At 39.8% G+C, this 20,616-nt stretch overlaps 1 protein-coding gene across 2 annotated transcripts in view; it reads left to right on the top strand.

Annotated features, from left to right (window-relative positions):
- The first annotated feature begins 3,614 nt into the window (after window positions 1-3,614).
- BMS1 (BMS1 ribosome biogenesis factor) overlaps window positions 3,615-20,616 on the top strand; it is a 44,162-nt gene continuing 27,160 nt past the window's right edge. Inside the window, exons 1-12 of one of the 2 annotated variants that reach the window (XM_061198239.1) lie at window positions 3,615-3,694; window positions 5,560-5,774; window positions 6,504-6,694; window positions 7,673-7,752; window positions 10,749-10,937; window positions 11,574-11,716; window positions 12,457-12,578; window positions 12,893-13,086; window positions 14,148-14,287; window positions 16,083-16,846; window positions 17,062-17,163; window positions 18,066-18,223. In XM_061198239.1, the coding sequence (XP_061054222.1) occupies window positions 5,599-5,774; window positions 6,504-6,694; window positions 7,673-7,752; window positions 10,749-10,937; window positions 11,574-11,716; window positions 12,457-12,578; window positions 12,893-13,086; window positions 14,148-14,287; window positions 16,083-16,846; window positions 17,062-17,163; window positions 18,066-18,223 (2,259 nt within the window). In that variant the 5' untranslated portion in view covers window positions 3,615-3,694; window positions 5,560-5,598. The remainder of the gene's footprint in view (window positions 3,695-5,559; window positions 5,775-6,503; window positions 6,695-7,672; window positions 7,753-10,748; window positions 10,938-11,573; window positions 11,717-12,456; window positions 12,579-12,892; window positions 13,087-14,147; window positions 14,288-16,082; window positions 16,847-17,061; window positions 17,164-18,065; window positions 18,224-20,616) is intronic. The other variant, XM_061198244.1, reaches the window with a different exon arrangement.

Here is a 20,616-nt window from a genome sequence, read left to right as displayed (position 1 = left end):
GATGTGGACTTATTGCTGCTGAGAGCCATCTTGATACCAAATGAAGCCTAAATACAGAATCCATGATAAAAGAAAACATAACCACAAATGGAGAGATGTGCCATTATGTGTGCCCTTGAATCAAGCTTTTCTTGAAGTAATTTATACTCTTGGGCCTGTCAGCTCTGTTAACCAATACATTCTCCATTTGCCCAATCCAGTTTGGATTCTATTTTCTGATACTCACTACAGGAAGAGTTATAATACAGATGGTTAGTTTTCAGTGTGTTTGCAGTATTTTCTTGAGAAATATTAGTTTCTCATTTCTCCTGTATTAGCCTCGGTGTCAAACTACCTGGTTTAAGTCTTGATCCTGACACTGTTAAGTAATCACCAGCTACTAAAGCTCTCTTTGCCTCATTTTCCTTAGTAATAAATTGACAATAAAAATATACCTTACTGATAGTGGTTTTGTGAGGAATAAATGAGGTGAAATGTAAAGTGCTTACTAAGGTGTCTTTCACATGCTAAATAAATGTTAGCTATTTTTACTGTTTAATAATTAAATAGTGTTTGTTATTATTTTCCATTGCTGAGATATATCTGATTTATTCTGCAGTGTGTTTTGCTACAAATCTGCATATTTTTAGCCTTTAATTTCCCAATTACTGAATTTTAAGGCTTGTAGTGTGTTCCAGAATAAATCATCCATATCACTATTGCTGAAGTGTGTGTAAACATAATCTCTTCCTATAACTTATTTTGTACATGTCATTGGTGACATATCATAGCCTATGAAATTCTCTTATTTAAGAAACTTATTACAAATGATAAAAGGAGAATATAAAAATTACTGAATTAACTGTGCAAAAAAACCCCAAGAATTATTAACTACAACAGGGAATTGGAGCAATGAGGCATGGACTTAGTAAGAAGTAAAGAGAACTCTAAAGCGTATAAGAACAGCAGATGTGAGGAGCAGCCACTACCCTAGGGTGGAGGTGGAGGGCCCAGGAACAGGTCCCTCCCCCAGCCCCACACTTGCCCCCCAACAGCTGAGATCCAGACCTCACTGGAGGGGTGTGGCCATGGTCTACCAGTGTCAGGGGAGTCCCTGTGGTGCTGCACCACTGGAACTTGTTGGAAATCCCTCTTTAGGTGCTGGGGAAAGGGGCGGTGTCTTGCGAGAGTCACGCCATGACACAACTGCTGGGAAGTTGGGATGGGGGAATGGGGGGCTGCTGGCCACCACATACCGGAGGAGCTGGCCCTGGAGAAGTACCCACCTTCAGAAGCCCAGCCAGAACCAGGAAGAAAGACTGCTTCCTCCTGCAAAGTCTCTCCATCACCCTCTATTGACAAAACCTAACATCATACCAGTGTCAAAGGAAATATAAAGGGCCTAACTCCATTTTTGCAGAGTAGGTAATGAAGGATGAATTTGTAGCACAGTTACAATAAATCAGTGACTGATACAGATGGCATATAAAACTAAAAGACAGAATGAAATCACCAAGGGAATAAGTATAGACACAGAAGAAGACCAAAGGCTGAGCCCTGTGGGCTGTCACTTTAATGGTCAGGCAGGAGTGGAAGAACCAGCAAAGGCCACCGTGGAGGAGCAGCCAGGGTGGCAGGTGGTATTCTGGGAGCAAAGTGAATCAAAGAATAGGAGGAGAGGAACCAGAAAACATACTGACAGTTCTTTTGTGAAATTTTGCCTCAAAGGGGAGCAGGGGAAAGGTGTAGTAACAGACAGAGGAAATGGGGTCATGAGGAGTTTGTTTGTTTTGAAGATGAGAGAAATAACTGCATGCTGTATGATGGGAATAGTCCAATAAAGACTGATGATGCTGGGGAGAGAATAGACGGGCTGGAGTGACGCCCTGGAGTAGTGAGGGATGATGCGATCCAGCACTCAAGTACAGAATTCCTTTAGGTGGACACAAGGGTAGTTCATCTACAGTAACAGGCAGGCAGCAGAGAGGGACACAGCTGGATGTGGTGGTGGAAGTCTTTGGTGGCGGGAGTCTCCACTTCCATTTTCTCAGTGAAGTAGGAAGCAAGGAAGGGGGAGGTGGTGAGAAGGATCGAAGAGGGAAGAGGAGGTGTGAAATACACATTTAGAAGAATGGCATAGACCAGGCAAAGTTAGAATTATTAAAGTGAGGGTAGTCCGCATGGTTCTGGGTTTTCCTCCAGCCATGCACTGCTGTAGTATGGAGTAGATGGGCAATTGGGTTTATCCAGGGCTCTCAATTTACCAAGCAGGTATGATGAGGTGACAGGGAGGGGAGGGAGTTGAGAATGCAAGACACTGATGATAATGATTGACCATGGAGTTTAAGCTAGGTTACTAGGGAGGAAGAAGTCATAAGGGAATAAGGTAGTACGATGTGGGTTGGAGGTGTGGGTAGGGTTACAAAGTCTTGATTTCAGGGCATTAGAGGGAGTAACCTGTAAAGAAAGCAGGTGGTGGTTATAGTGGGATGCTTCCAGGGTTCCATTCCTTGAACGGGACAAAGTCTAGGGTGTGATCACAGGGAGAGTGAGAGTCTGAGGTAAGAAAGAGGATAAGAGTGGGATTCATGGAGCCAAGAGGTTGTTAGAAGGATTACGTACCTGTATACTGAAATCTCCAAGAAGTGAGGGGAACAGTGTTGCAGGGTGTCACAAAATTATAAGCTCTTCACAGATGAGAGAAGTGTGTGCCCTATACAGTAGCCTCCCAAGCACAGCACAGAATGTGTAGTGTAGGCAGAGTGAATACCTGTGGGATGCTGAGGGAGAGAACAGGTCCGCTGTGAAAAGGCATGAAGCATAGATGAGCCTAGTTTTGTGAGGTAGAAGAACTGAGCCTCGGGTGCTTTGGTGGGATCATATTGAAAAGAAAGCCTCCAAGACAAGAGGGAGATTCAAACTCTGAAAATGTACCTAGCTTTGTAGGCACTAGGGTATTCCAGCTCACCCGAGAGGTGGGAATGGGCAGAGCCCTGGGAAGGCAAAGTTGTGCTTCAAGAAAACGGCAAGAAGTGCATCCCCCAGGGAAAGCTCTTTTTCCTGCAACAGAGAAAGGCCAAAGCATTTCGTGCTGGTCAGAGTCTGTCCCTGCCCTCAGAGTGTTGGTCCCAGCAAAAGAGGGTCCTAGCGCTAAAGACGTCCGAGAAATCTCCAGCTCTGTCATCTTTAAGGATGAGCAAGCGGACCAACCAGTGCGACTCCCATCCGAGTGCTATTCCATTGGGCCAGTCGGAGGACGCAGTGCCTGGGGCTTTAGGAGTTGGCCAGCGCAGTGACTCCGGGGTGACCAAGATAAATGTGTTATTTCTGGCTTTTGTCCCGAACCAGAGAGCGGGTACCATGCCGCACCGTCACCATGGCCTCCGGGTGAACTCGGGCGTGCGTTGCAACCGAGGCTCGGAGACCCATGGTATCACCAGTGCAGTGCGGCTGCTGGGCTGCAAAGCGGCGACTCGCGGCGCGGCAGCGGGGCGGGGCGAGGCTCCAGGAAGAGAGCACCAAGCAGACTTTGCCTGCGTCCGCCCTCAGCCAATCACGAGCCTTCCTTCGGCTTTACCCTGAAAGTCGTCCCTCCGCAGTTCTCTTTCTTTTGCCTCCTTGTTTCCCGCCGGCGTGTAGAGTCCTCGGGTACGTTGCATTTCCGTTTCCGGCGCTGTCCATGCGGGCATGAGGAGGAGCCGCAATTGTGTTCCCGGTAACGGTCGCGGGCTGGGGGAGGCGGCGGCGGTGGGGTCTTCGGGGCTGGGGCTCCGGGAGGGTCGCGAGTCGCGCGCGTGGTAAGGTTCTCGCTCGGTTCTCCCGGACAGTCTGCTCCCGAGCAGCGCCTCGTGGCCCGGGCAGACATATTTGGTACCTGCCGGAGAAGTGCTGAATGAATTCACGCAGAGAGCCGGGACCGGGAGGGGAGGTGACAGGGAGAGGTGAGAGGTCGTTTCCTACCGGGGTAATCCTAGCAGGTGACTTAAACCGGAGCCAGATCTGTGGACTCCAAATTGTGCTTTTCCCACCCCCATACCCCGAAAAAAGGAGGAAGGCATCAGTACAAGTTCGGAACCCAAATATAGTGGAGAAGAAAAATAATGTCTCTGGAATTCTACAGCTGTTTAGTGAAAGCGTTCCTAGAACCCAGCTCTCCTGACTCCCGGCTCAGGTTTTTTGACATTATGCTGGTATATGTGGACTTTCTGTTTCCTCCGGTGTGTGTCCGTGGGAACCTCTGGCTGACCTTCAGCGGTTGTGCAGACTTCTAATGCGGCCCTTATAGCATGGTACAGAAGACATGGGTTTGTATTTCTTCCACTAGTTCAGATCGCAGCTGTAGCCGTCTCTATGCACAATGCCTAGTGCATTATAGGCCGATGCAAATATTTATCGAACTGAAATGAATTCAGTACCTTAATTGAATGAAGTGACCCCACCCCACCCTTTTTTTTTTCCAAGCAAGCACAGCAGATTGTATGCGACCCAATTTCCTAAAGAACTCTCTAATCCAGTGGTTTCCAATTTATGGGCCATAAATTCCTGGGCCTCTCAGAAGTCATTGTAAGGGTTTCTACAAATCCATGTGGTGTCCAGGCGTCATCCACAGTCAGTCAGATCTCACGCACGGAGATATTGCTGTTTTTTAAAGGCATATAGATGAGTATTAGAACTTGAAAATTTTACATATTCAGCAGTTTTAAAAGTAATACTGCTATTATGTTGGAAGGTTGTTAAAATGCTTTAGTTGTTCAGAATAAAATATCTTAAAAATAGTGTAAGTTTGGAGGCCATTTCATTAGTCCAGTTGATATTTAGGGCTGAGTTAGTATGGTAACCACTAGTCACATATGGCTATTTAAATTTAGAGTTGAATTAATTAAAATTAAATAAAATTTAAAATTCAGTTTCTCAGTTTCACTAGGTACATTTTAAGTTCTCAGTAGCTACATGTGGCTGGTGGCTACTGTGCTGAAAAATATAGAATATTTTCATCATTGCAGAAATGAACAGTGCTGATGTAGACATTTAAGACAAATAAAAAGTAACTTAAGCAGAGGTAACTAATTTATAGCATAATAGAGATAAGTGAAATTGGGGATTATTTATTTATTTATGGCTGTGTTGGATCTTTGTTGCTGCGCGCGGGCGTTCTCTAGTTGCGAGCGGGGGCTGCTCTTCATTGCGGTGCGCGGGCTTCTCATTGCAGTGGCTTCTCTTGTTGCGGAGCATGGACTCTAGGCACGCCGGCTTCAGTAGTTGTGGCACGAGGGCTCAGTAGTTGTGGCTCGCGAGCTCTAGAGCTCAGGCTCAGTAGTTGTGGCGCACGGGCTTAGCTGCTCCACGGCGCGTGGGATCTTCCCAGATCAGGGCTCGAACCCGTGTCCCCTGCATTGGCAGGCGGATTCTTAACCACTGCGCCACCAGGAAGTCCCAAAAGTCGGGGTAATATTAAGCAGTTTCCATGCCTGTTGGGTAAACAAATATATATCTCTTCGAAAAGACGTAAATGAAATTTACTGTTTTTCTATGGGTGTTTTCTGGATTCTAAAATGCTTCCCCTGCCCCCACCCGACTCAGTATAGGTTAAAGTTAGTTGTGGTTTGGTAAAAAGCTACTATGGAGACTAAGGACCAGAAGAAACATAGAAAGAAAAACAGTGGGCCCAAAGCTGAAAAGAAGAAGAAACGTCATCTGCAGGATCTCCAACTTGGAGATGAGGAGGATGCCCGGAAGCGAAACCCCAAAGCATTTGCAGTCCAGTCTGCTGTGCGGATGGCGAGATCCTTTCACAGGTATGTTTAGCTGGAGTCTAGTGGTTCTTCCAATTATTCTTTTTAAATAGTAGGAGCCTCTCCAGAGGTTTGGATTCACGAGTCTGTTCCAATTCTGGAGGACATGGAGATGCAGGTCATATATTTTTTACTGAAATGTGAGAAGTCTTTCCTGTGGACGTCACTTTGTCTCCAACATCTGCACACTGATTGGCTTCTTTTGTCCAAGAGAAAAAGAGTTTTTCTTTATAGAATTTGTTTTGTTTGTACACTTTAAAAAATCTCTGTGGTAAGAGGTGTGCTTGTGTTATTATCTGGATATGTTTCATATAATTGGAGTATGTAGTATTAAACAGCTTTATTTAATGGGTCCTTATTGTATGTACTTTAAAGGCAATGTACTTTAAACATTATTGAATTAACTTATCCTAGTAGGAGAGCCAAATTTAACCCAGTAGCCTCTGCTTTTATTTATTATGGTGCACTGCCTCCATGTTTGCCTCTTGTTTTCTTTTTAAACTATTAAAGTCAACTAATAAGGCAATCAGATTTAAGGTGTGTATAGTTTTCAGCTCTGCTATTGTGTTGTATATATTTACTGAAGTGGTTATTTGGATTGGGGCCAGAAGTTAACAAGTTAATTGTATTCACACATTGTCTGTTCTGCGCTCTTTAAAGTTTGTGCTTCTAGGGATGATGCCATTTATATTTTGAAAGTGAATTTACTTTTTTTTTTTTTTAAACAAATAGGACTCAGGATTTGAAGACAAAAAAGCATCACATTCCAGTGGTTGATCGAACTCCACTAGAGCCCCCACCAATAGTGGTAGTGGTGATGGGGCCTCCAAAAGTTGGAAAGAGCACTTTGATCCAGTGCCTCATTCGGAACTTTACCAGGCAGAAGCTGACAGAGATCAGAGGCCCTGTAACAATCGTGTCAGGTAGGAGGTGCTGTCATCTGTGGGACATGCATGTCTTTGTTTAACATTTTCTTCACTGGTAAATGGTAAAGTAGTACTGTCACTCCATGTTACTGCTCTTGTACTTTTATTAAGGTGGCTGTAGCTTCAGAAAAGGATAGATTCCCAGAGCTAATAATGATGTAGATGTATACCTTATTCTAACTGCTGTATGGATTTGCCAGCTGTGCTCCCCTGAAAGGCTTGGCAGACCTGGGCAGGCTGGCTTGGTCATGGTGAGCACCTTCATTTAACAGATAGTGAGCACCTGCTATGTACCAGGTGCACCTGTTTGCCCTCCTGAAGCCACGTTCTTGTGGAAGTGAAGGAGTTTTTCCTTTCTTTTTTCTGTGAGAACTTGTCTGCTCTGGGAAATGGTGATGTTTCTAAAGTCTGAGGGAGGATGAAACAAATTCCCAGATGGCAGTGGTAGAATCTGAAATCTCTTCTCATAGTAATAATATAGCTGGATTGAGGCTTTTCTTTTTCTTTAAGGCATTCCCATCATTTTGACTGATTTATTTTAGCTTAATTTAGAAATAATGATCGCTCCATGAACATTCTGTCGCATTAGGTTTGAGGGTTTTTTCGCGGTAGTGAGAACAGGGGAAGCTTTGATAGAGATAGAAGCTTTGGCCCACTGCTGAACAGCAGGATCACAGCCATCATGAAGCCTACTTGTCTGCCCATTCCAGTTGGAATTTTACCTATTTGAGCACTTGATTCCTATGGGTAGGCTTTTGATATTATTTTAAAATTAGAGAACATAACAAGAAAACTAATTTACTTTATTTGAAATTTACTTTATTTGATCAGTTTTCTCCTATAAAAATGAACTTCTGGCATACTCTTGTGAATGTACAAGGTGCTTTACTAGATGCAATTAAAAATAATAATTAGAGTTAACAGATTTTTTTCCAAGGCTTTTTAAAAGTAAAATTTTTATCTTTTCACTTATAGGTAAAAAGCGCAGACTCACCATTATTGAATGTGGATGTGACATTAACATGATGATTGATCTGGCTAAAGTAGCGGATTTGGTAAGTCATTGGAGGCAGCATGGGTTTCTGATGGGGATTTACAGCAATGTGATAGGTTTTTTATCCCATGTTGAAGGGAAGAAAGATTTAAGATTATTAAAAAAATGATGAGTATCATCAGGGATACAAAAGATGTGTTTGAATTGATGATGATAATAATTGTTATAGTAAACATAGAATGTGCATAATGAAATGTATTCTGAAATCTAAAAGCAGACCATAGGTCAGAGAAAACCTTTAATGAATGTAGCTAATAAAAGCTCATTAAGATATGCATACATACATACAAGTTTATAATAGTACCATTTCTTGGACCCTTACTAGGCACTGTGCTAACAGCTTTCTACAAATTTAGCTCATCTAATCCCCCAGTATGCCTTAGAGGTAAGTAGGTATTATCTCTAGTTTACGTATGATGAAATCGAGGCTCCCAGAAGTTAAGCAATTTTTCTGAGGATGAGAATTCTGCTCTTGATGGTGCCAGAAACTCTGTTCTTAATGATAAAATATGGATCTTGTACCATATTGGGTAAAAAATCTCATGGATTACCCTCGAGAAGTTGTCAGAGTTTATAATAGAAAATCTGTACTGTACTCAGCATCTGGAAATTGTGCAGCCTTGATTGCATTTACAGAAATGTTAATTAGCTTTAAAACTAGCAAAAATAAGCCAAAAAGGAAAAAAAAAATTAAACCATATTGATTAGGAAGTGTGTGGTAACAGATACCTTGTTGGTTTTTTATTGTTTTATTGAACCCCTTCTGAAGAGCTGTTTGGGACAAAGAGCTACAGATTTTACGTTTTGGCTCAGGAAGTCTCCTAAAACATAAAATAATAAGTAATTTAATATAGATGTTACAGTTGTGCCATCTTAATATCAGAAAATAAGTACCATTCAAATTTTGAATATGTAGTGCTGCCATTAATAAAAATAAGTGTGTTATTGCCAACACAAAATAGTATAAACTTATTAAATCTTGTGTACTTGAAATGATTGAAATAGTTCAGCATGTTATTAGTTTCTCTTTTATGTAACATATATTGTATACTAATCTTAAAAGCATACACATATTAAGAAAGATGCCTTTCATATACATCTTTTTAAGATTTAAAAAGGAACACATGCATTTGGTAAGATATTCAAACTGTGCTACAGGGTATGCACAATGCATGATTTTGCTTTCCTTGCTCTGACCCCTAGTCTCTCAGTCCCCCTCAGCAGTATTTTCCAGATACGTATATAAATGTACATACAACCCTTTTAAAGCACACACTGTTTATCATACACATTGTTCTGTGCTTTGCTTTTTTTCACTTAGTATGTCTTGGAGGTGTAAAATAAGCACTAAGTTCAACCTCATTCTTTTTAAGTGTTCTGTTGTCTGTACCATTATTTATCTAGCCTAGCTTAATGTTTTTTTGTTTTTGTTTTATTTATTTTTGGCTGCATTGGGTCTTTGTTGCTGTGTGTGGGCTTTCTCTAGTTGCGGCGAGTGGGGGCTACTCTTGGTTGCGGTGAGCAGGCCTCTCATTGCAGTGGCTTCTCCTGTTGCGGAGCGTAGGCTCCAGGTGCGTGAGCTCTAGAGCAGAGGCTCAGTAGTTGTGGCGCACGGGCCCAGTTGCTCCACGGCATGTGGGGTCTTCCCGGACCAGGGCTCGAACCCGTGTCCCCTGCGTTGGCAGGCGGATTCTTAACCACTGCACCACCAGGGAACCCCAGCCTAGCTTAATGTTGATTGCTCTGTTCTGGGTCATAAAGCTTCCTAAGTCACAGCGAAGGCACACAGTACATGGATTTGCACGTGTGTGTGTGTGCGTGCACATGTATGAACATTGGAGGAGTAATAGAGGCTTTACTTATCTTTAGTTGACAAAGATTGTCAGCTCAGGGACTGTTTGCCACCCACCTGTTCTTCTGACTCTACAACCGATTGCTTGCTACTTGTCACGCCATGGTATCAAATGGGGTGTAGGAATACTCCACAGCCAGCTCACACAGCTATGCTTCCTCACAATGCTCAGTGGTCCACCTTCATGTATTTTGTGGTTTAGGATTATGAATGTTCCCTAGTTTAATCAAAGATTAAGTTTTTCTGTTTTTTTTTAAAAATTATTTTTAGTTAGCTACAGAAAGATGAGGACAGAGATGTCTTAAGTCTCTAGGAATCAACTATGAAATTGTTTGTTTTGCATGTTTGAAGAGTATAAATTTTAAAAATTGGTCTTATGTACTTACATTTTCTTACAGATTACCATCCATGACTATCCTTTGACTCAGTTCTGAACTGGTAGACTTTTTTAGTTTCTGAGCAATTGCATGTTACCAATTAACTTCTAAGGTAGGGCTTTCTTACTACATACTTGCCAGTGGAAAACTTTTTTTCCCCTGAGGAGATTGAAACAAAAATGTTTGGCTTTCTTCATGTTTTTGATGTTTTTCATTGATTACCACGTCCTCCCATTTTTTTGGATATCAGAGATCTGTTACTTGGTTTCCTTGTTAGAGATCTGTTATTTGGCTTAAGAACACCTTGCAAAAAACTTTATTTCTTGAAGTGAGGACTTTCAGGTAAGGGCCAAATTAGATCCGGCCCTTTCTGAGTTATTTCTCATATATGCACATTCTTGAAATGTGGTTGAGACTGTGTCAAGGTTGCCTTTTAGAACAAGTCAAAGGATAGTGTTTTCTCTATCACGGTGATTCCCTAAATAATCATTTGATTTAGTCTAGAGCAGGAGTTGGTGAACTTTTTCTATAAAGGGCCAGATAGTAGATATTTTAGGCTTTGTAGGTCCCAGTTTCTGTTGCAATCACTGAACTGCGGTTGTAGCACAAATGTAGGTGTAGACAATATGTAAACAAGTCAACATGGCTGCGTTCCAATAGAACTTTAGTTATAAAACAAGTGATGGGCCAGATTTGGCTCATGAGCCATAGTTTGGTGATGGTCTATTTTGGGTAGCCTCCTTGAGAAATTGTGTCTTCTGTTTTTAGGTTCTGATGCTTATAGATGCCAGCTTTGGGTTTGAAATGGAAACATTTGAGTTCCTAAACATCTGTCAAGTACATGGCTTTCCTAAAATTATGGGCGTTCTCACTCACCTAGATTCCTTTAAGTATAATAAGCAACTGAAGAAGACAAAGAAGCGACTAAAACACAGGTTCTGGACAGAAGTCTACCCGGTAGGAAGAGAATTAATTATTGAACACTAACACTATAATCCTTTAAAAATAGAATGAGTGGGAGAGATTAACAAACATCTTTACAGGATCACCTCCTTAGTTTCCTTAATATATCTGTTCATAGTCCCTAGAATATTTCCTTGAGATGGTCTTTATTCCGGACCTCTTGGTGTGTCTCATTTGTCTCTGCATCCCCCAGCACCAGGCAGTGTCTGGCTCTAAGTATTTTGGATTTGTGATTTAATAGAATTTGTCCAAAGTTTTTCCGTGTTACAGGACCAGGAACTATAGCGCACACATACTGCCACTCCTTCCTCTCCCCCATACTACTGTGTTGTGTCCCATCAGTCATAAAATTTTTTCTGTGCCCAGGAGCCTCACTGTTCCTTATGTATCCATACTCCAGATAGATGCCACTGCTTGACTTGAAACTAAATATATTTGCAGTTCTGTCCATACAAAGCCCTAAAAAGATGAGTCCTGAAAGAAGCCAGAGAAGTTCTGGAAGCATTGGCACAGTGGGTCGCTAGAAGTCTCCCTTTCTTAGGGTTGCTTCTTATTTAAAGGCCTTTATTTTGGTGCAGTGTTGACAAGAATTTCATTGAAATTTAATTTTTTGTTTTTCTTAATATTTAGGGTGCCAAGCTATTTTACCTTTCTGGAATGGTACACGGAGAATATCAAAACCAAGAAATTCACAATCTGGGCCGTTTTATTACAGTTATGAAATTTAGGCCTCTTACATGGCAGACTTCTCACCCTTATATCCTGGCAGACAGGTAAAAAGTGAATGCAAACTTTTTCTTCCTGACCCATATGTTTCAAAGTAAAAAAGTTAGGAAAAGAACAATAATAGAGCTTATTTTGTCTTATTATTGAATAGTGGTGAGAGAAATGTACTTGATGGAAAATATCTACTTTTTTTGTATCATTACTTAAAGATGCTGTGGCTTCAGGAGTAAAGTATGAAATGTTTAGAAAAATGTGAGGATTCTGAAGCATTTAAAGCTACAGGATGTGAGCCCCATCCTGCTTTTTTACCCTTAATTTTCAGTGATGCTGTCTTTGGACCGTGGTGTTCCAGTCACTCAGATGTGCCCTGTGCTTTCCTTCCTTTATGCTTTTTTCATATATTTTGTCAGCCTGGAATACCCTTTCTCCACCTGCCAAAATCCAAGCCACACTAAAAAATCCAGGTTAAAGCTTAATCTTCTTCAATAAATGGTTTTTCTGTATATGTTCTCTACTTTTCCTCAACTCCAGGGCCATGTCGTTTCCCATCTTTGGTGTCTTGCTTGTGGAATGTGTATCCTGTAGAGCCTGAGAGAGATGCAGTCATGTGTTTGCCCCTTTGCCCCTGGTAGATGGTGAACTCTGCTCCCTTATTTCTGTATTTTCTATACTTTTCTAAACAATATGGGTAGTGAATTACTGAATGTGATGAATCACTGAAATGTGAAGAGAGGTACAAGAACTCTGACATTTATTTCTGCCATATAATTGGGTTTTATTTTTCTAGGATGGAAGATTTGACAAACCCAGAAGATATTCGAACAAATATCAAGTGTGACCGAAAGGTGTCTCTTTATGGTTATCTAAGAGGAGGATACTTGAAAAATAAAAGCCAAATTCACATACCAGGTATCCTTTTGTTGTAAAATATACTATATTTGTAAAACTCTTGGGATGACTTCATTTCTCAGGAAAACTGAAAAATGGCCATACAAGATAGAGCCATCTTCCTGGAGGTTTTAAGAGTTAACTCAGCTCTGCATTGGCCACCCAAGGTGTTGAGTTGACCAAATTTCCTCTGCTCTGATGGTGTTGTTTAGCTAAAGAGATACAGTGCTAGTGTCAAACCGTGCCCTTGTTGTGGTTGAAGCCTTCCGACTGTGGGCCATTTCTGCCGCCAGTCACTCGTCAGCTGAAGCCATCTTCCTGTGTCTATCTTCCAGGTGTAGGAGATTTTGCTGTGAGTGACGTCAGTTTCCTCCCAGACCCCTGTGCGCTTCCTGAACAACAAAAGAAGCGCTGTTTAAATGAGAAGGAGAAGTTGGTGTATGCACCTTTCTCTGGAGTTGGTGGTGTGCTGTATGACAAAGATGCGGTCTATGTCGACCTTGGGGGCAGCCATGGCTTCCAGGAATCGGTGAGAGGGAAGTCACGGGAAGTTATGTAGTCACCTTTTATTTACTGAAGCTTTTTATCTTTAGTCATATTTATGATAAAGGCCACAGTGCATATTGTAAATGTTCAAAATACTTAAATTGCACCAAGCAGAAAGTAAAAGTCACATCCTCCATACCTCCCTGCTGCCGACACACACAGGGGATCCCATGTCCCCAGTGTGAGCTTTGGAAGCAGTTTGATGCCTGTACTTCCCATTTCTCATCATATAAAATTGATATGTTTTCTAGCTCTCTTTGGTCATTCTCTTTTTTTTCTGTTTTTCTCTAAACATATACATATTTATTTAGATTATGTATCTAAATTATTATATATTTTTTGCAGATACCATATATATGGTATTCGTGTGTGTGTTAGAGAGAAATAGTATTTGTTATATGGGATCCAACTGTAAATGCTTTTGCAACTTTTTGGGGGCACCTAAGAATATGTGAATCTGTTTTTCCCCTGTTAGTATTCATAGAACTGCTTCAGTTTTTTCATAGCTGTGTAGTATTTCATCGTATAGATAAACTTTGTTTACTGAACCAGTCCTTGGAGGGGTATGGTGCTCAGTCCCAGTTTCCCCTGGTTTGAGCAGTGCTATAGTGAGCGCCTTCGCCCATGCAGCTTTGCTCACTGGGAGGGGTCTTTTTATGCAGTAAATTCCTTGAAGTGCAATTTTTGTATCAAAGGTAACAGATTTTTAAAAAATAGACTCCAGATTTTTATTTCTTTGACTGTTCTGAAATGGGATTTTTCTGTAAATGCTTTCTGTAGCATTGGCAACACAGTATTTAGGTTATCAGACTGTATACTCCATGTACTTTGGAAAAGTTTAATGAGGACAGGGATCAATTTTAGGCCTTGTTGTAAGAATTCTTCTTTTTCTTCCTCTTCTTTTTTTTTTTTTTTTTTGAGGCAGTAAGAAAGGTTCTCAGGAACTGTGTTTAAGGTAATTTTGAGAAACTGATTGAAACCAGTGTGTTTTTCTTCAGAATCCTTGTGCATTCCTCACTTTCCCTTTCTTGGTGGCCTTGACAGGAGGAGGTGAGGCCCACCCATGAACTGGTCCAGAGTCTCATTTCCACCCATTCCACTATTGATGCCAAGATGGCTTCAAGTAGAGTGACACTTTTTTCTGATTCCAAACCACTGGGGTCAGAGGATATAGATAATCAAGGGTAAGTGTGCTGTTTTTGTGTTCTTAAAAAAAAATTATATTACATAAGGTTATATCATACATCATTCTGCCATCATAAAACGTTTTGGTGGGATTCATTCCAGGTTGTTTGGTTTTGCTTTTTGCTTTGTACATGCTTGTATTTCTGAGGGCTCTTTACTTATGTGACATTACATGGAAGTATTTTCTTGAAATCATATGAAGGATTCAGTTTTTTAACAGACTCAGAATATTCCTTAAATTTCACAAAACCTTTTCCATAGGTTGCTTTTGTTTCTTAGGAGTCCTGAGGCCACTTCGCTTTATTTTAATGGCCAAAATAACAAGCAGAGTCAGGGAGCTTTTTCAGGTCGCTGTCCAGGTCGCTGCCTTGTCTCTAAAATTTTTACTTAGATTGTGTTGTAATATCTCCTGTGGCTTAATTTCCACTAATATAGGGCTTATGTGAATTATTATCAGTCTGGGTTGGGAATTTGTATATTTATACATCGTGGGTATTTTGGTTTTATTGTAATGATTTATGACTGCCAATAAAAATTAGTCTGAAAATGATTGAGATCATCTAATTTATCATTTATTATAAGTATATACAAAAGCAGGAAAAATTTTTTGGAAAAAATCATCTGCCCTCTAACTAGCAGATGGTATAGCATGGTAATTAAGTGCAGTGGGCCTACTAGTTTGAGGAAATCAATTAATTTCCTAATATCTCACAGGAGTTGTGATGATTAAACACAGTAGTGCACATAAACTACTTATCATGGTGCCTGACAGATAAGAAGTATCACTAAAAGATCCCTGTTATTACGATCATTATTATTAGCTATTTTCATTTTTGAGCATTCCTGTAATTATCCTTGTGTACATGGATACTCTAACATAGTTACAGTTATAATACACGTAAAATTTTTATATCTATATTGTGAACATTTCCTTTTTCTCTATAGTTTCTTATATATAGTCATCATTTTGTTATTATTGACGTATTCAAACTTATCCATTCTCTTTTAGTACAATTTTTAGTATTTTTCTAATTTTTTTTTTTTTATAGTTTTATATAATACTGCTACATTAAATAGCTTGATAGTTTTTTATTTCATCCCATAGTTTTGGCATCTTGATGATTCTTCTTTATCAAGTATTGCATTGGTGATTTCAAAATGGGAATATTCTTAGTCAGTTATTCCTTCTCCATTCATTAGCTGGCATTCTTTAACAAAGAGCTTTCACCCCTTTATTTTAGTATCACTGTTGACTAATGGAGTTTTAAAAAAATATTTGTTATTATCCCATTACTATCATTAGTCTTTGTGATGTTTATATTGTCCCTTCAGTCTGTCTTCTGTGTCCTTTTGGCGTGTCCCTGTTAGTGCTTGAGCGCTTTTTGCTTTCTGACAGCAGGATGTTCCAGGCTTACTTTGTGCTTTCCCTGCCTTGGACCTGCAGTCAGCCATTTCTCTAAGGATCATGTGTTTCAAGCTTGGAACTAATGGGTCTTCTAAAAGATCTGTTAAGCACTCACTTCCCTTTTGAGCAGTTTCTTTCTGAAATTAGACGTTTTTTAAAAAGGTTATCTCTTTATTTTCCCTATAAGTTCTTTTGTAGAGTGGTATTATGGAAATATGCATGAGTTTGCTTATTAACTATTCCAGTATTTATCAAATCATTCCTTTATATGCTATGTCATATAAAATCATTCCTTGACATTATTTTCTATTTCTTTGCATATTTATTGACTTGCAGATTAGCTGGTTATTGTACAAATAGAATTATTTTGCATTTTCTCTTTAATATAGGCTGTGGATGCCAAAAGAGGAAAAGCAGGTGGATTTAAAAACTGGTCGAGTGCGTCGGAAAGCCATTTTTGGAGATGAAGAAGATGAGTCTGGAGATAGTGATGATGAAGATGATAAAGAAATGTCTGAAGGTGACAGGTTGGAAAATAGCTCTAGTGATGATGAAACAGAAGAGGGGGAAGATGCTGAAATGACTGGTAAACAGTATATGTCTGGTAAAGGTATCAAACGGCAAAAACTTGAGATGGAAGAAGACGTTGAGGTGGATTTGCCAGCGTTTGCTGACAGTGATGATGACCTTGAGAGAAGCTCAGTAGAAGAAGCAACAGAGGAAGCTGATGAAAACATTGAAGAAGAGGATTCCACTGCAGAGGAAGAGAGGGATATTTTAGAATCTAAAGCTGTTAGAAAAGGTGGTAAGGCAGGACTGTTACAAACTAATGGTCTGAGTGATAGTTTGAATCTGGAGAAGTCTTTGACAATGAAAAAAGCAACCCTCACCACTTCAGATTCAGGTCATTGCACAGCTGAAGAGGCATTTGCATCTGAAGGTGAATCTGAAGAAAACTCCTCTCTCAGTACAGAGGAGGAGGATTCAGAAAATGAAGAGATTATTAGGAAAAAGTTTCCAAAGCCTTCTCAAGTGGTCAGTAGTCAGAAACTGGGGTCAGAGAACTTAATTGATGAGACCAGTGATATAGAAGACTTACTCAGAGAGGAAGAAGATTATAAGGAAGAAAATAACTATTCCACAGAAACTTCAGGTATGCTTAAATTTAATTTAACTGCCATTACAAACTTGGCACTGAAAATGTTCTACAAATAGAATGTCTACCATTTGGGGTCTGCTGTTTTGGAGACTTTGTTAACTGTTCAAGTATTACACCTCATTAAAGGATTTCAGGATGAATGAGTGATGAGCTTGAAGCAGAGAGGACAGACAAACAGACTTAACTGATGTCTGTGTTGGTCCTTTCAGGTGCCCTCAAGTGGAAGGAAGACCTTTCCAGGAAGGCAGCTGAGGCCTTTCTGAGGCAGCAACAAACAACTCCAAACCTTCGAAAGCTCATTTATGGGACAGGTAAAGGAGCTCTGGTTCAGATCTAGAAACATTTTAGTTTCTTAGACTATTTTCTGAAAAGGAGATGAAGAAATTGGTTAGAGGATTTGGGTGGTACTTTTGATATCCATAAAATATTCCTGGCTGTCATAGTTTGTATTTGGCAGATGTTTTTAATCATCAGCTCATGAGGACCGTAAATCAGTCGTACGAAGTAGATTTATGGGTTTGCCATAAAACTTTTGATAAGAATAGTCTTCATTATGTCATTTTGTACCCCCTATAGAAAATCCTTCATGAATTTTTTTGTAGAATTTAGTACCAGAAAAATAATTCTGCCTGAAAAGGTGTTTTTTGCTCTCTGAGAATGAGTGCTCTGTATTACTCATTCTGTTTTTTCCTTTTGCCTTTCTCCTCTGATTTTATATTTTATTAAATTTGTCTGTATGTTCTTTTTGGAAAGAGCTTGACTCAGTAATGCAAAAAATAAAGTGGTGAACCTGGTATTGTGGTCCCTATTTACTGTATGGTGAGAACAAGGCCAAGGAGTATATGTGAGGTAGGAGCATGGAATCGGGGGTTGGTATTTACTGATTTCCATTCAGGTTTTGTCTAAGTACTCTAAGTGATTAGAGACTCAGCACTCTTCAAGAGAAGCTATGATAATTGAAAGGTCTGTCTTTAAATGTCCCCTCCCTGCCCCATCCCCCTGTATTCTGCCTCCTCAATGGACACTTTGCTGCTGCCTTGCAGGAGGGCAGATGTCCTCCAGACCTGCTCAGCAGTAGTTCCATGGCCTTTCTGTGTCTGTGGCTGATCCGCTCAGGGGCACACACCATACCTACCGCAAACAGAGACCTTCAGTCCCTAGTCCTCTAGTGGGTGGATTTATTCTCACTTTTCTATCATGGTGGTCTCTTTAGTGACAGAGGATAATGAAGAAGAAGATGGTGATACCAAGGAAGAGCTCGGAGGGTTGTTTCGTGTCAACCAGTCTGCCAGCGAGTGTAAGCACAAGGCTGACTCTTTGGACTGCTCCAGATTTCATGTGGAGGTGCCCCATGATTGGGATTTAGAGGAGGTGAGGCTGAATATAAATAGTGTATTTGACTTAATGAGAAAATTAGGGAATTTTTTAAAAAGATTATGTGATTTCAGTATTGCCTACCTGTTATTTGCTTCTTATTTTTTGTTTTTTTTTCCAACATTTTCATTGGAGTATAATTGCTTTACAATGGTGTGTTAGTTTTCAACTCTTAGTGTGAATAGTATTGTTAATCTTTATTTTGAAGCATTGCACGTAGGTTTTCATACATTTGAGATACTTTGTGTTTTATAACTAGGAGATATGTAGTGTCCCTGAGTTAACATTTATAATTTCTACTATTTGTAAGCAAACAGGAATCCATGACACTGGTAAATTTTCTTCCCCCACTCATCACTCTCTGGTCACACTAGAGAATTCATTCAGTTCTTAAACTTGCCAGGTTTAATCCCATCTTAGACCTCTTGTCTTCTGTTTTCTTTTCTGGAATGTTCTTCTGATCTTCCCAAGGCTGACTTCTTTTGATCATTTGGTTTCGCTGAAATGTCACTCCTCAGGGAGGCCCAATGACTATCATATTATGTATTTTAATTCACTGGGTAGCACTTGTGCACTTTACGAGATTTTTATGTAAGCATTTTTTGGGTAAAATTTAATACAGATTATAGAAAACCACATAAAAGTAATTGTTTAACTTAATGGATTACTAGGTGAGCACCTCTAACCACCATGTGTCCATCCTACTCATAGTCCTCTCCTCCCTGCAGAAGGAATCACCACTCTTATGGCAATCATTTCCTTCTTTCCTTTATAATTTCATCCTCCAAGTATGTATCAGTAAACACCAAAGTTTAGTTTTACCAGGTTATTTTTGTTTAGTTTTCTCTATGCCTTTTAAATCTCTCAATCTACAGTATTCCCCTCCACCCATCTCTTTTTTCCTTACCTTTTCACTTGTTTAAGAAACCAAGTATTTGACGTGTAGAGTTTCTCATATTCTGGATTTCCTGGACGCATTGCATCCCTATGTGCGGTCTGTCAGACTCCACTCTTCTCTATATTTCCTATAAATTGGTACAGAGCAATACCAATAGAATTGTCTATGGTGATGGGTAAAGAATTGTCTTATGTGGCTACTTGTGGCTATTGAGCACTTTAAATGTGGCTAGTGAGACAGAACTAAAATTTTAATTTTATTTAAGTTTTGTTTAATTTTAATTAGAATTTAAATAACCACATGTTGTAGCTATCCTCTGGACAATGCATCTAGAAGTTTGATTAGATTTAGGTTTGAGGTTTTCGTTTTTTGTTTTCAAATTTTTTGGCAAGACTGCTTCCTAGGTGGTGGTGTTTTTACATTAGGAGGCACATAAAATCATCTTGTGATGTTAGCTATTGATGCTCAATGCCTAGATCCATTAATTTATTAAGGATGTAAAATGGTGATATTTTGTTCAAATTTCTCTTGTTAGCTGGAATACTTCTATATAGAGAAGCTTCTCATCTACTATTTGGTTACCCAGTTCCATATAAGCAGTATAAATGCTTGATTATTTTTATCAGTTTTCAGAACGATTCTCCAAAGGTGACTTTTTTTTTTTAAAGTTTTTTTTTTTAACTCATGAATTTAAATATAGTTGATGTGTTTCCTTCCCCTGCACTTGTTATCCTTACTGATGATCATATTTATCACATCTGTGACCAGTGAGAGTCTCTTCAAATTGGCTCCTGCGTCCTTCTGACATGATCCTAGTAGTCCTTAGATTGCTTCATTGCTGTCTGATATGATAAGGTGTTCCAGTATCGTCTTGTACATTTCTGATGCCAGACTTGGAAACAGCCATAAGAAGTCCTGATTTTTCTTCGTACAAAATGGTATTTCAACATCACAGTCTAGGTCTACGTATACTCATTGCTATGGGTCGGTCATTGTTTCTAGGCGTTTTCAGTGACCCGAGCTAGGAAAATTCATACATACATTTTCAATTCAGATTCAGGACTACAGGGTTCTTACTTAATCTCTTTTATCTTATGTTTATATCTCTTGTTTTTCCACTGTAGAATTAGTCCCTGTTTGAACTTGAAGATGATTAAATTAGAAAATTGTGTAATTATTTGCTTTATCCCAATTATACATAGAAGTGTCAGAATAACATTACACATGTTTCTATTAATATGATTACTAAAAACTTAAAGTTTTTTCCTTTTTAAAAAAAAAAAATTATTTATTTATTTATTTATTTGGCTGTGCGGGGTCTTAGTTGCGGCACGTGGGATCTTTGTTGCCGTGTGCGGTATCTTTTAGTTGCAGCATGTGGGATCTAGTTCCCTGACCAGGGATCAAACCCGGGACCCCTGCATTTGGAGCACGGAGTCTTAACTGCTGGACCACCAGGGAAGTCCCCTGAAGTTTTTTTCTTATATGTTCT

The sequence above is a fragment of the Eubalaena glacialis genome, chromosome 1 (genome assembly GCF_028564815.1).
Source record: "Eubalaena glacialis isolate mEubGla1 chromosome 1, mEubGla1.1.hap2.+ XY, whole genome shotgun sequence".
Classification (NCBI taxonomy): Eukaryota; Metazoa; Chordata; class Mammalia; order Artiodactyla; family Balaenidae; genus Eubalaena; species Eubalaena glacialis.
This window is presented reverse-complemented; position numbering and strand designations above follow the sequence as displayed.